Here is a 16,365-nt window from a genome sequence, read left to right as displayed (position 1 = left end):
CATCATCATCATCATCATCATCATCATCATCATCAGCCTGGTTACGCCCACTGCAGGGCAAAGGCCTCTCCCATACTTCAACAACCCCGGTCCAACAACGCAGTCACGGGTCGTTTATTTTGGCAAGTCGAGACAACCAATTTACCGCATTCGCGGGGTGTTCAACAGAAGAAATCTGATAACGAGGGGGTCCGGAAATTTCAGCAGCAGTGTTCGAAATTTTCGGTGCGAAGAAGGTAAGAAAACGCGAAGAAAAAAAAAATGTGCGTATCTGGAAACAGTGCACAAATATACGAAAATAAACTTCAGGATTTTTCTAAGGACAAGAGAGAAACAGAAAATTTTAATGGCCGGTCAGGCAATAGTAGATTACGTTCTCCCCGTTAAAGGGAACACCAAATAATTCTTTAGCTAAGAACTACAGTGGAATTTTGGCATCATTGCATACTAACTATATTGCATAGAAATCAGCCTAATGAGTCCTATCAGCATTTGTTTTTCTCTCAATAAGATATAAATGCTTTAGCGATATATTTTTTCCTGATCAGCCAAGCGAGATATAAAAGTAAATCGCTCTGTACATTCTAAACACTGCAACTATTTAATGCCACTTGGCAAACCGTGCAGTAAAAAAAAAAGCTTTGGTAACTTATAAAACATGATCATTTTTCATATTTCTATAGGTCGGTGGTGCTCGTTACCGTAAACATGAAAATGTAAAGGTAGCAATGATGTTACCAAGGGTTTGCAAGGCAATATGCACGTGAACTTCAGCGTTACACACCGTGTTACACACGCCTTGACGCGACACCTGAAGCCACAGATTACATATTGTTGCTTCGTCTAAACTTCCCTTTCATTAACAAATATTTTAAGACTCTTTTTGCCATTATTTGTGGCTATACAGGCAACCAGCAATAGTTAATTTGCAAATGTTGCGTTCGCTCCGGTAAAATAGCTGCCAGCTGGCTATTTTGATAACAGGTAAGAAGTGCCCGTTACCTATACAATGTGAAAATACGCACATACATACAAGTTACCGCTTTCCGCTCAGAGTACAACTATAGTCTACAGTGTACAACTACGGTGTGTCATTCAAGGAGCGCCGACAAGGGCAGTGAACGCGAGAGGACTTCCACTATCATCCACACACTTTTCTCTCATGTTATGAAAACGTGAAGTGTGGACTAGAGAGCAAGACAAGAACCTGACACTTGGCGTCAAGCGAAAGCCTAAGGATAACACCCACCGCCACAACAGGACGTCAAAACCGAACAGCTGTTTTCTTGCTCAGTGTGCGATATGCGGTATGTGCGATATGTGCAACTGTCTTTTCGCTAACAGGGCTATAGCAATAAAAGTTACGCCGCCAGTAATCGCAAACAAAACACTTCACGCGTCGCAAACGCCGCGCCCAACTGATAACGGGAGTGGCCAACGGGAATGACAGATAAAGAGCTCGAACCAGACGGCAGTCTCGGAGGGCATACCAAGATAAGCCCAAAGTACATATACGTTGGAGATGTTGCCACGAGGAGTGTGCCAGTTATGGTGCTCCGATAGCTTGTACGTAAGTGCGTGCAAGTAGTAAACTCCAATAAAATCAAGCTCCAATATTTCCTTGTTGGCTAACAATGGGAATATATAACCACGGAAAGAGTACAATATGTCGCACTGAAAGAGAAAACACGCATTTGGCTTTTTGCTGTGGGCTACAAATCGGAGACTCAGATCCCAAAGACTTTCTACTTGTAAGTGCACTCATGAGTAAGAAACTGAACACTTAAAGAGTCCATAGGAGGTTAAATACGCATTCCCTCAATAAAAGTATTTAATGAGGCTAAACGTTCAACAGGAAAATGAAGTTACGTATCAAAGTCCTAAGTTTGACCCCGTGCATCATGAGCTACCATAGTAAAAAATTCGCCGTTCCCTTTTATATTAATGACGAGTACACGTCTTGCCCAATTTACTATATCACTCACTTTTGGAAAAAAAGTGAGAAAGCTTTCTAGATGTATGTTGACCTCATTACATGTTAATAGTCTTCGTTAACGCAGGCTTGTGCTATACACATCGTCGTTTGCGGCTATAGTGTTCAGGAACTCTATTCTGGCTCGGATAATGTTGCCATCGTAGCATGTAAAATTATTTTCGATCCTGCTCATTTTCCGTTTCGCGTGACGGCACCCGTCCTTTGTCACACGCGTTCCGATGTCAGAGAGTACGTGAAACTGATGTCGGGATAATGTAACAATTCTAGGGGTGGACGCTTCGTCAAGCGCTTTCTCGCTTTTATGTCTGCCTCCTGTCAATGTGTATGCGTTGTCGGGAATAAATATATTCCAAAGCTATTGCTTACTGCGCCGCGTTATTAACAATATCGGCGGGTTGTGAATGGTCGGCGATAAAGGACTAGAATACAGCGGAAAGAATTACGTTATAGGGGCCTGGGGCTCTACGAATATGAATAATGCTTAGTGACAAGTTGAAACAATCGTAGAAAAAACGCAGCAGCGGTTTCAGCGTACAAAGCTGGTCGCATAGCGCAGCTGCAGGTGGCCACACATCTGTGGACAATGTTGAGCCCAGCAATATTTCCAGCAAGAACTGAAAAACTATACTAACGATATCAAATTTCTTTGAATAGAAACTACAGATATTCTTCGATTCAGGAAATCTTTAATTTCTTTTTTTTAACAGTTATTTCCTATGGGGTGAAGTGAAGATAAGAGTAAGAGCAAAATTAGTTTTGTTCGTTTCCCTGTTTTCCTTAACGAAGGCTTGTGTGTATAGCTTCAACGCCAACGTAACTGTAAGACGACAGATCTCGCATGCGCGAGCCAATTATTCTCAGTTTCCGAAAACAAGATACAGCTGTCCACCAGGCCATGGTCCTCAGACCATGGCTACGAACAATGGTAGAGCTCATGCTCGAATGTGCCGCGCATAGTGCGGGCGCTGTGTCGTTCCTCATATGTGTTTTATGTAGAGTGCTGATCTGCAGTGTGTCCCACGCAACTTGAGCCAAGCATTAAGAATGTGCAAATGCCACGTGGCTGGGCAGAACCAAGGTAATGCTTACCGTCGCTTCCACTCTCAGACAAAGGTACACCCACTGGGGTGTATATCTGCCACAGAACAATAATCGTTATATGCCTTGCTTGCGTTTCCTTTCCTGAAAATGCCGCGCCCGCTACTTTCCTGTCGGCAACGCCATGTCATGCTGATAACACGCATGCCGTTCGTTACTGGGAAGTAACGAACTCGCAGCGTTAAAAGGAAATAGGGACAACACAGATGACGTTTATTGTGTGGCAAGATACGGCCCAAAGGGTGTTGTTTTAGAGTGTGGAGATACTCCGATTATTATTTTCATTCCGCCTAATAGGAGAATTCTTCGTAATCAATGAGCTTCTCAAATATAAGTAGATGAAAAGTGTAAGAGAAAATAGTGGAGCAAGATGACAAACTACCGATACAGCTTTCTGTTCGATGCGCGCTACATAAGAGTGCTTTTCCGAGGGTGAAAGAATCCCACGAATACACGCAAGGCGCCTCGAGCGGCCAGTCGCGCGGCAATTTTGCGTGCGATTAATAATAATAATATTTGGGGTTTTACGTGCCAAAACCACTTTCTGATTATGAGGCACGCCGTAGTGGAGGACTCCGGAAATTTCGACCACCTGGGGTTCTTTAACGTGCACCTAAATCTAAGCACACGGGTGTTTTCGCATTTCGCCCCCATAGAAATGCGGCCGCCGTGGCCGGGATTCGATCCCGCGACCTCGTGCTCAGCAGCCCAACACCATAGCCACTGAGCAACCACGGCGGGTGTTGCTTGCGATTTGCGGGCTTCGTTCACGCTCGGAAAAAACACTTATGTAACAAGTATACTGCACAACAAAAAGCTGCATCGGGAGTGTTTCATGTAGCTCGACAATTTTCTCGTTGATACTTTCCATCGAGTGACATTGTTTTAGAAGTTGATTAATTAAATAAGACTAATTGTCTAATCAGCCGGAATTTTAAAAAAAATTATCCGAGTATATTCAAGGAACGCCACACAACATTAACTTGGTTCTGTCGAGCTACGTGTCATTTTGCCTATTTTTATAGTTTCAAGTTACGTGGGACACCCTGCATACAGTATGATCCGTTACAATCGCATCGCAGCACGACTTTCCTACACTCCCTGTAAAATGTGGTCAGTAAGTACGTAAAAGTTCCTCCCGTAATAGAATGACCTATATACAACATTTTTCTTGTCCGTAAAGTGATGAAAAAAAGGCCATCAACAGACTATTTTACTCGAATAGCAGCAAGAAAGTGAGAAACGAAAGTTCCCGCTAAAATTGACGCACTTTTTTGTGTTAAAGTATTTGAAGCTGCGTGAAACAGGTTGCTTGCCTACGTCATTTATAGTGTATTCCTTCAGCACTTCCAGTATACTCCAGGGTACTTTTTTTGGTTTGATACGTACGCGAGCCTCCTTGAGTAAATGCTTTAGATCCCAGTACAAAAGGTGGCGTCATAAAAAAAGTATGCTTTGCTCAGCGGCATGTTGACCAATTGCCGTATAGAATGAAGCGCGGACGTTTCTATTCGAACTATAATGCTGATGCTGTGCCGAACGCGTTTACTATACAATGTAGGAAACCACAGGGAAAGAAAAGGAGCCAGCAGAGATGTTATAAGAACAAGTCTGTACCGCAGTTATTCATGGTATACATGTATCACGTGACAATACAACCCTCGAATGCAAAGCCACTTCCGGTCCAAGTCGCTTAACGCACACCGACGCCGCTCGAGCTCTTCAAATGCCATTCGAGGTGCGACGGCTCTGCGAGGCTTGTTTTCGTTCGCGTGCATTTCTTTTAATTAGGCTCGCTCCTGGGTCACGTGTCTGACAGGCTAGCTTTTGCAAGAATAGCCGCCACTGTCAGAAGAAAGCCGCCCACTTTTTTTTTTGTCTATCTTTCTTGACACCGGCATCGTGAAGCCATTGTACGGCGACCGCGTCGAGCTTTCTATTCCCAGCCTTGAAGGAACCACCCGAGTCCGGCGGACTGTAGCGCGAAGGTCACCGGTGAAAGAAACAGGCGGTTTTACGCGCAAGCCGGAAGTGCGCCTCCGCTTTTCATTTACGCCGAATCTTTTAATGTTGCCAGCTGTGGCGGCAAATGCTCGTTGACAGTGGCGCCGAGTTTCGGACATAGCTTTCACGACGTCGCATTCACAACGCAATTAGTTTCTTGCGCATTCGTTGTCAAACGCAGGCATTTAACTCATCACCACTACCAAGAGCTATTGCGTATTGGAACCGTCTCCCGGGTCACATTGCATCCATCTCCAATCGTGAAACATTATGTGATAACGTGAATTCGTTGCGTAATTAAATTGTATAAGAATGTAGCACTTTGCTATTTTTGTCATGTAATTACTGTTGCCCCCTTACTCAATGCCCTTCAATGGGCCTGTGAGGTAATGTGAATAAATAAGTAGCTTTCACATGACGTAACAGACAGCTTTTCACCGTGTTAGTACCAAAACATGGCGGCCACAGTCACGTCAATGCACCATATCAGCACCCCGTGTGCATTGCTTTTTGACGGCGACTGTTTATCACTACAGTCTCACCGTTATCAAACTTTAACTTTGTGCAAAACGCATCAGTTGTGTTGTGCTGTTAACGTTGCTTGTTTAGGCAGCTTCTTGACGTTCTGGTACCCCAAGATGGCGGCCACGATGATGTCATTGCATAACCATCGAAGCTAAAATTGTTAGAGGGAATTCACTCGAATATTCCAATCGTTCAGCTACCATGAGAATAGGGTATTGGATGTGTCCGATTTTCGCGCTTGTGGGTCTAGATGTTCTCCCGACTTTCTTTACAACGATTTACCTAACTGCGAAAGGCTACAATACTGCACACATGCGTAGTTATTGCAAATCGCCGATTTGTAATGCAACATTTCGTCCAGAATGATGAATGTGCAAAGACAAAGCCGTTTGAAGCCAGAACAAATTTGAGGCTAATTTATGTACAGGTGCACACACAAAAAAAAATATAATTAAAACACGGGAAAACTGTGGCCAATGTCAGTTTGCAGCGTCCATAGGAAGCAGCTAATTCTAGACGCACGGGCGCAGGACGGCGGTCAAAATTTTAAGTAAAGCTCCCTAGAATCCTCAAGAGGGCATTTTGAGGCAGTTCCGACTACAGTTCCCCTGTTGCACTTAGTGTTGTATCTGCACCTGTACTACTATAACCAACGCTGTAAATATAACAAAGAGCATTGTTTGCAACTCTCATGGACACTAGTGCTGCAGTCTTAGCCTTAGCCAGACTTTGCCTAAGCCTTAGCCACCGGGAGACTCCAAACCGCTAGGCACAAATTGAGAGAGAAGGCACGTAACGGTGAAAAGTAAAAGCCTACACGGCGCAGAATCGGCATTTTCAACTGGCCCACGCAACAGTAAAAGGATACGCGTACCAGAGGTTAATAACAGACTGCGTGCAAGTATGCGCACGCATGCAAGCTGCGCACATCTTTTTTTTTTCTTTTCTTTTTTTTTCGCGCTGTTCAGCCGGGGACTATGCGCGCGGAAAATTATAGCCGTCACACAGTCCTTCAGGTACCCTCCTCCGAGACGGGTGGATAGCAGGATGTTGTACAGTGCGCAGGAAAAGAAACCCTTTACGGATATTACAAGCGGTGTACGGATAGGCTGCACGAAGAAGGCCATGTCTTACGGTGACAATTGTCATACTGTCAAAAAATAAAGTCGTAGAACAGGAACAGCACAAACTCGGATATGTCAGCAAACACTAAATATTTTGTCTGGTACAGTTGTCGAAGGCGGCAGTGCGTTGAACGGACGCGCAGACGTTGGCTGTGTACCGCTTTTCAGTGTGGATGCCTTGGCCATAGAAGAAAAATTCGCGGCCTCTGAGGTCTTCAAGCTTTCGCTCACGGCTACATGGCCGGTTTAATGCCACGTGAAGTTTACTAAAAAAGACATACTTCAGCTACAGAATATTACGTCAATATTGCGCCGGTTACTATGCATAAAGACGTGCACTGGAAACAATTTCCGATGTGCAGAAGCAATCTTGGGCGCCTGATGCCTCATCGACACTGAAGCTCCACGCGGAAACTCGGACAGCAGCGACCTTGGGAAGTGCGCGTTAAACGGTGACAAGTTTCCTCAACTCAAGCGAGAGCGTCCTTCCAACACACAGGAAAAGTCCAAAGGGTCTGCGACTTGTAAACACGATCGCGACCGTCCTGCAGAAAAACGGCTCGACCTTACTGCTACCGGCCAAGCAAACAAAGCAAAGCGATTAATGGTAGCACATGAAATTATGTAGCGATGGACAAACATGAATGCACGAACATGTATAATCAAGTCGAGCCATCGCTTGCGTTTTGGCTGGCACCGCAGACGAGGTCATAGCCCTTGGGCCTTAAGCGTATGCCAGATATTTCAAGTATTCGGCGAGGAAGCAAAGCCTGTTTACCTTGTGAGTCTCCTTGTATTCCTTGAGCTGGTCGGATGCCTTGTCGCGTTCCATTGCGCTGGGTCGATGTCGCGGGGGCTACTTTCGAAACACGGGCAGAGAAGAAGGAATCACCGGGAGAGGGAAGAAGACGAAGAGGCGAATGCAGCCGACAGTCGGAGGAGGAAGAAGAAAGTCGGGAAAAAAATAGGAGAACCGAAAGTTGGCGCTAAAGTTGACGTGCTAAAACACACACGCACGCCGGTTACAGAGAGACGAAGAAATAACGGCGGCTGCAGACTCTACGAACACGCCTCCCTCGCAGATGTTGTCCCGTGCGACGCTTTTATACCGCGACGCCGGTTCGGCGAGGAGGTTTGGAGGGAGGGCAAGATGGCCGCAGCGCATGCGCGCGAACGGGGCAAGCGGACGCAAAGCAACAAGGCGACAAAGCTAGACAAAGCGAACAGACGCGCTCTCGCGAGATCACGTCGCCGCCGCGGCTGTCGTCTGCTTCTATCCGTGGCGCGGTTTGTTGTTTTTCTTTCGCACCCTGCCCCCCCAGACCGGCTCCCGGTTATCTCCAGCGACGCCCTGCCACGGAGGCTGTGTCTCGCGTAAAAAGCTAACGCCTCCCCGTAGACAGATACGCCGTCCAGTGCGAGTTTACCGTTTTCTTTTGTGGAAATTGTAAGCTAAGCACGTAAAGCTATAATACCGTTTTGCATTCTCTATACGCGTTGCAGCCACCGCCGTGGATCAGTAGCTGTGGCCTTTTCTGCTCCTGTGCTCTGTCATGTCGCGGGCTCAATCCTCCGCTGTCGAGTACAGTGCTGGACTCTAGGTGCACACTATAGCTTATCAGATAGGTAGATCAATGTTATCAGCTACTGCTTTGGAACGGGATGGTACCAAGCTCATCATAATTGCTTCTTTCTTTTTTTGCAGAGTTTATTGGTTCCCGTTGACAAGCCGTCGATTCTCAGATAAATTTATTAGTTGTTCTCCTAAAAAGCCGGCAGATCCCATGATCTGTGGGGAACCGATATTGTGCGAAGCAGTGGTGCAGGGAGCCTATCAAGTTAACGAAACCACCATGAGAGCACCAAGACGTAGGCGGCTCTTTCAGGACCTACGTGACACGCATGTCATGGCATTCATGTCATGACCTATCAGTTATGTTCGTCATACACTCCTGTCAAGTTACGCCACTTTTGGTACATACCAAGTTAACGAAAAGACAATGAGAACACCAAGACATATGCGGCTGTTTCAGGACCTACATGACACACATGTCATGGTATTCATATCATGACAGATCATTTATGTTCGTCATGCAGTCTTGTCATACTACGCCAATTTGGTACATATAAAGGCGTAGGCGGCTGTTTCATGACCTACATGACATAACAGATCATGACCTATCATTTACGTTCGCCATACACTCTTTTCATACTACGCCAATTTTGGCACCTATCAAGTTAACGAAACGACCATGAGAGCGCCAGGACGTAGGCGGCTGTTTCATGACCTACGTGAGGCATATGTCATTAAACTCATGCCATGACCGATCATTATGTTCTTCGTACGCTCTTGTCATACTATGCCAATTTTGGCACCTGCCAAGTTAATGAAACGGCCAAGTGAGCTCCGAGACGTAGGCGGCTAGATTGATAGATACATGGATGCTGCCAAAGTGGCAAATGTTCGCCAAGAAATGCTTCGCATCTAAAAGCAATATGTGAATTAATTCTGCTTGTCTTCCTTTACGCCACAAATACTCCAGCCGTCTTTTACCCCTGTTTACCGCGTAACCATTCACCTTTGCAATACACGAGGGCAGGGCAGGTGGAGCAGGGAACTTAGGTTCGAAAATGATGATGATCATAATGATTTCTACTGACATTTCCTTTGAAACGCGGAGGTTACAGATAGTCGCCTAGCCTGTTTCAGCTGAGGAGGTTTTACCATACATATATTGTACTCTGGCCTTTTTCCGTTATCTCTTTTTGATCTTTGATCTCTTGCCTAACTCCTCTATTTTTACCATGTATAGTTACATATGCCTGTAGATGTCCCGGTTCTATCAATCTCTGCTTTGCCTTTTTTTTGCACCAATACTCTAAACGTCCATTAATTGTCTCGGCTCCTGACCAGTTAATGCTTCCATCCGTGCTCGGATCCCAGAGCTTCTTAAAGATGGACGTTCCCTACGGTTCTCGCTGTGTTGACATCTTGGCATTCCATGACAAAGTTCTGAGTTGCCTCCCGAATTTTGTTGTAGCAGACACATGCCTAATTGCGATGCGAATATTTGCTCCTTTTTCGTCTTCAGATTAATCAGAAGTGCCACTTGCATTGCAGCGACTGCCACCGTCACGACGCAGAACTGGCCGATTTTATTTGTGTTTACCTTACAATCTGGTGCTCCTTGCAGTATTACTGTCAGGCATATAATATTGCGATTTATAATTATAGTCAGAACTAAGAACACGTGAGATGCGTTTTTTAAGTGAGCTCAAAGACTGTCCCGTGTAATCCTTCGAAGTATTTTCTCAATCGTCGCCTAATTTTAATATTCCTAATGATTGGCGAAATAGCCAAGGACATTCCAATTTTTAAATCCGTCGAACGTTCTTCACCGCTCAGCTATAGAACCACGTCCTTAAAAAGTAAAGTCTGCAAACTTGTAGAATATATCATACACTCACAAGTCGTCAATTACTTGGAAGAGCATAAACATTGTCTTCGGGTATCATTCCGGTTTCCGCAAGGGCTATTCATGCGATGCTCAATTGGCTGGTTTTATTCATGAGTTACTCTCCTCCGTAGATGCCGGCCTCCAGGTTGACGCAGTATTTCTTAATTACTCGAAGGCTTTTAGACAGCGTTCCTCAACATCGCCTTCTAGCAAAACTAGCAATGTGTAAAATTCACCCTCTCGTGCTAGCAAGGATGAATTTCATACTTTTTATCTCCCAGGCTGCAGTTCTAACTTTACAATGACCAAGTGACATGAGGTGTGCCTCAAGGCAGCCGTGCTTCTGACGTTACTTTTTCTTATTTATATTAACGACTTAATTACCAGAGTGCGTATTACATTGAATCATACTTTTGTGCAGATGACTCCGTAATTTACCGCATTTCCTCTCTCACCTGCAGTCTGATCTTAATGGTGTCAATGCTTGGTATGAGACATGGTTAATGCCGCTAAATCCCTCGAAGCCTAAATTTATGCCTTTTCTGATTGAATTTCTAGAATTTCTGAGGAAAAAAAATAAAATGAGTGCTTTGTGTGGGTGTGTGCGTGAATGCGAGAGCAAAAATTTTGAAAATCATGGTGTTTAACGTGCCAAAACCACTTTCTATTTATGAGGCACGCCGTAGTGGAGGACTCCGTGCACCTAAATCTAAGTACACGGGTGCTTTCGCCCCATCGAAATGCAGCCGCCGCGGCTGGGATTCGATCCCGCGACCTCGTGGTCAGCAGCCCAACAGCATAGCCACTGAGCAACCACCGTGGATGCGCAAAAATTGTGCCTAATTACTTGAACATGTGCTGTATCTACGTATATGTATGCTATACGTTTATCTAAGCACATTACGAAAGATTGATGCTATAGCATCAATCTTTCGTAATTAATAGTATATATACTATTGAACCGCCAAAGTTTTACGTTCTTGGCTGAATTATTCCTCAGTTTTTTTTTTGGAATGGTACCTTGTAGCAAAAGGCATTAAACATTTCATTGACAGATCATAAATTTTATCTTAAATCTTCTCAGACTATAAATATACAAAACAGTAATCGCATCACTTTCAGAATGTGAGCACTAACACTAGTGCTCAAATTCTGAAAGTGATGTGATTTCACTGGCACCACTCTTTACGGGCAGCACAATGGCGACTATATGATGCCATTACAGGCCCCACACGGTAGGTTAAAGCTTTTCAGGGTACGAGAAATTTTGGCGCAGTCACTTTTGTCGCATCCGTACGCAAATAGTCACACTATCATAGTTAGAACATCTTTCGAGACCTTAGAATACCGTCCACAACTGCAAACCTTGCTATAGCTGTCAGTGCTTCGCCCTTCGGGCGATAGTGCGAATTCTTTACTGCCATTAGCTTTATTTGCTTACTTGAGCACTTTTGAGTCTATCTATCTATCTATCTATCTATCTATCTATCTATCTATCTATCTATCTATCTATCTATCTATCTATCTATCTATCTATCTATCTATCTATCTATCTTACCCCGACAAGTTCTCGAAGGTGCCTTCCAGCTTGCGCCACTGAGTTTGTGCTGCCGTCGTGGTCGTTCCACCAGCGTCAACTCCGCTTCATCGTTTGACTCTCGTCGTGCCGTCGTCGTCACGCCTTCTACGCCCAAACCCAGTGGCACGAGCTATCTAAAAGCCTGGGCTATACAAGCTACGTGCTCGTGGCTGTTACGGCGTCGTGGTGGTCGAATCGACGTCATTCCAGCTAAAGCCCCGCCATCCTGGTCCAACCTGGTCGGCGGTGGCGCGTGGATGGAGGGGCTTTAATACCAGCTTTGTCATTCGACTTCCGTCATGCCATCGTTGTCATACGGTCTTCATGCGTTCGTTATCATACCGTCGTCGGAAGGCCGTCATGGTGGTTCTGTCATCGTCACTGCAGCTTCGTTATTCAGCTTACGTCACTCCGTCGTCGTTACTGCATCGTCGTCATACAGTCGTTGTCATAGATTCGTTGTCCCGTCGTCATGAGGCCGTCGTGGTTTTTCCCATCAAACTCATTTAGAACTTCGTCATCCGACTCTCAACACGCCGTCGTAGTCACGTCATCATCCTCACATAGTCATTATACCATTGTCGTCGTGCCGTCATCGTCATAGCGCCTTCGTCGATCGATCGACATCATTTCTTTTTCATCATTTTATCATAATGCCACTTGCAGTCATTAAATTGCGATTATGCCATCGTTGTGATGGCATCTTCGTTATTACGTCATCGTCGGACAGTCGATGTAGCGCATCCGCTGTTATTATGTCGTCGTCGTGCCGTTTCGGTCATATGCCATCGTCGTCATTACAGTTTCGTCATCCGGCTGTCGTCGTACAACCGTCGTCATCGCATTGTTCTCATGCAGTCATCGTCACGCTGTTACCGTTATACTATCATTTCCTAATCGCCATATCGTTGTCGTCATACCATCGTCGTCATACCGCCTTTGTCGTTTCACCGAAGCCATTTGCTATTTCGCCATTTATCATCATCGTGCCGTCATCGTGCCATCGACGAGATTCCTTCATCGTCACTGCGTCGTCGTTATACAGTTGTCGTCATGCCGGGATGCTCATGCAAGTGAGTGCATTAGCACAGTACCGCAAACAGTGTAGGTCGCATGTACAGCCGACGCAACGGAAGTCTGAGAATAACCACTGCAGATTTTAAACGAGTGTGATTGCAGCGATCGGCCTGTAGCTACACTGCTTTAGTGCTGACTGCATTACCGTCCGCACTAATCGTGAGATGAGTTCTGCCGTAATTTATTTCTTTCGCGAACTAGTCGACGCAGAGTCACGTTGGAATGAATGATAATGAGGATTTTTTTCTTATGGGACTTTACGGCCTAGTACAAGCGCTATTTCACCGTTATCCTGCTCGATATTCATCGGGCATCCGAAGACGGTGGCTATTCAATGATTTTCCGTCAGGAATTACATAGCGAGCGGCCTTCAGAACGACACGGACGGCGACGAGAGCGTCATATGCGAGAGAGAGAGAGAGAGAGAGAGAGAGAGAGGGGACGCAGGTGAACATGTTCCACACTCCCAGGATGTGTTATCCTTAATGGACAGGTGACGTTTGACCGAGACTGATTCTTTACTTCTGCTGTTGGGATTGTAAAACTATTGAATCGAACATAATAAATAGGAACATTCGAGAAGAACGGCCTCCGAATGTCGAATCGAATACTGAAAAAAAAAAAAATTTTCGCTTTTAAAGAAACTGAAATATTTCCGCAGAGTCTGGAAAAAGAAAAACGACACGTGTATACATAATTTGTCACAATGATGTCGTCCCGTTCCCGAAAGCATGTCCGCACAACGGAGCAGCTTGTAAATGACAAATAACAGCCACAACCGGAAATATTCGACATTGTTATATTTCAGGAGTAGGCAGAGTTTCCATAACTATCAGTTGTGAAACACAACTGAAATATGCGAACGCAAACTGAATAACATGCGTACCTACGACACTTAGTCGTAACGTCTTTGCTGCGTTATAGCAGAATTTAGTCTGGGTTAAAACACTTCTATAACGCAGCAGTGAAGTGGCAAATAAACACGCAAGTTATAGAAGGGCGCACCCTCTTCACGTCGCCAAATGAAAATTGTTTAAATTCGAGCGGTCTCGTGAAATATCATTTTTCGAAAATGCCACCCATTGAGTTAGGCTAGTGCACTGCACTGAAATTTGGCAGATAAGCGAAGGGCAATGTTCAAAATTCCTGGACATGTTGCGGTTATCTACGACGCCAGGACAGTGGAATGAATGAGGTAACGAAACAAAGGAAAAGAACGTCACCGGATCTGCAAACAGTGTTGTATTCGTTGAAAGAGGAAAGTGTGATACAACATCTCCACTCGTTTTATGTGAAATAACGCAAACATGATGAGACTGGCCTAATAATAAATAAGGGCAGCACATTCGCATTCGCACTGCCTGAAAATTATGCAATCTCATGGAACGTCAGGAAATTATTGAGCAGACGTTAGATAATTTTGACAAGCTGCGTACGTTTCTTCCATCGTGCACTTTAAGTACAATAGCGTCCTTTAGCGCTTCGCCCCCATCGGAATGCGGCCGCAGGGGCCGAACCCTCGACCTCGGTCTCAGCAGCGCAAGGTCATAGCCACTGGGATACTGCGGCAGGTGAGGAGGTCGAGAGAAATGCCTTCTCGTTTTACCTCTGCGCATGCGTGTGTCGCCCCCCCCCCCGGCCTGGCTTTCCGTACCATACATCCCTATCAACTTGCTCGACTTTCAGTCCTTCTTCTATGCGAGAATATTTATCTTCACCATAAGGAAAGAAGGGGCTGAGCGTAAGAGCTGCAGCTAGCTTGGTTGGCCCGCGGCTTAGTAAGTACCACATACAGCTGCAGCAGCACAAATGCGCCCTCATCATAACAACGCCAACAACACAAAACAGACATAAGCAAAAAAGATACAGAAATAGAAGTAAAGACAACTGCAGCGATAGCACTGAAAACGACAAAGAATTATTCTAGGCTGAATTACAGAGCTCGTAAATTTCCTTTTGGACATACAAAACAAAACCAAGATTCATTACTTCAAAAACGCGGAATATTTTGTGCAAAACAAAAGGTCGTGGCCTACGTGAAATAGTACTGCATCACGTCAACGAATGTCGCTAGTGAAGCAGAGTCTTAGACGGATGTGTTACGAGTGCATCGAAATTACCATGATGTGGGCGATTTAATAGGATTGGTTGACACGCGATCACTTGCTCACCCATATACCCTTCAGCCTGAAACTATACCGCGTGTTTTCCCTTTTTCTTTTTTTAGACGGTCCGTAATTTTTAAAGCTCGCCTGTGTCAGGTAGCACAATTCTAATCCTTGATCAAGATCACTCGGTGAGGCGGCCATTACTTTTACGAGAAATCAAAATACCTAAATGAATAATTAACATATTGGCCCTAACTAACTTTTTATTTATTTTACAGAGCATACTTTATTCTACAAGTTCTAGCTAGTGAGTTCGCAAGGCGTTTCCACTTGGAACCAAATCTCTGGAGTGCACCAGTTTCAAGATATTAATTTTCAATGTCTCCGACGAAATGCATCAATTGGCGTTCCAGTTAATTTTGCGCTTCAATGCATGAAACTGCGTTTTCCTAAAGGAAGTAACTGGAACGCCAATGCATTTCGCCGGACGCTTTCAAAATTAAGATCTCGAAACTGGTGCAGTCCTGAGAATTCGTTCCGAGAGGACACGCCCTGCGAACTCAGCGGCTATAATTTGTCGATTTAAATATGTGCCACAATGTAATTAATTAAAAAGGTACTTATCGTAATTAAGTTAACTGTTTAATTAGGTATTTTCATTTCTCGTAGAAGCAGTGGCCGCCTCATCGAGTAATTGAGATCAAGGGTTAGAATTGTGTTACCTGCCACGGGCAATTTTCAATTATTTTGGACTTAAAAAAAAAAAAACACCTGGTATATGACCGACTGCCGATCAATGTGTCCAAGTGTCTACGTTCTGGATGCCCGAGAGCCCACCCCGACAACAGGAGACACACCTTGTGCTTGGTGTGTCTTCTTTGAGGCCTTATAATTCGAGAGTATAAAGAAATATCGATATGTCGTACAGCCACGCTTTTTTAATTTCTTTATAACATGATATTGAATGACCGGCCCGAAGCACGCTGGAACGAGTAAGATACTGGCTTAGAATAAGGAACGCCTGAAAAAAGAATCAGTTATGTCGCCATTCATTACCGACCCCCAAAAAATAATTAACGCCGCATGTCAAGCATCCCCGTTAGACTGGTGCCTCGGGTCGTGGTAAATTATTCGGTGCGTTGAATTCAAATGCAGCCAAATGAAGCCGCATTTGGTATGCAAGGAGTTAGCTTTACCCGCAGCGCAATACCGCATGTTCTTTCTTTTTTCCGGTTTTCATTCGAGGCCACTGGTCTGAACCGACAAGAACAGGCAGTTTCACAGATGTGTTCAGCGTAGGTAAATCAGACATAATGTGTGCGTTGGGCACGATGTGTAGGGTAAAAACAAAAATAAATTTATAAAATAAATTTATTAAGGAAGAGAAAAAAAAAGT

The 16,365-nt window shown here is 44.8% G+C and overlaps 1 protein-coding gene across 3 annotated transcripts in view; it reads right to left on the bottom strand.

Moving 5' to 3' along the window:
* Cat (Catalase) overlaps positions 1-7,838 on the bottom strand; it is a 57,973-nt gene extending 50,135 nt beyond the window's left edge. For 2 of the 3 annotated variants that reach the window (XR_012824405.1, XM_075674388.1), the window contains exon 1: positions 7,526-7,838. Coding sequence is in view for 2 of the 3 variants with exons in the window: in XM_075674388.1 (XP_075530503.1) it covers positions 7,526-7,579 (54 nt within the window). In the remaining variant the exon portion in view is untranslated. The remainder of the gene's footprint in view (positions 1-7,525) is intronic. The other variant, XM_075674389.1, reaches the window with a different exon arrangement.
* Positions 7,839-16,365: the final 8,527 nt, after the last annotated feature.

The sequence above is a fragment of the Dermacentor variabilis genome, chromosome 11, assembly GCF_050947875.1.
Source record: "Dermacentor variabilis isolate Ectoservices chromosome 11, ASM5094787v1, whole genome shotgun sequence".
Taxonomy (NCBI): domain Eukaryota; kingdom Metazoa; phylum Arthropoda; class Arachnida; order Ixodida; family Ixodidae; genus Dermacentor; species Dermacentor variabilis.
The sequence above is the reverse complement of the archived record's forward strand: the minus strand, read 5'-3'. Positions and strand labels throughout refer to the sequence as shown.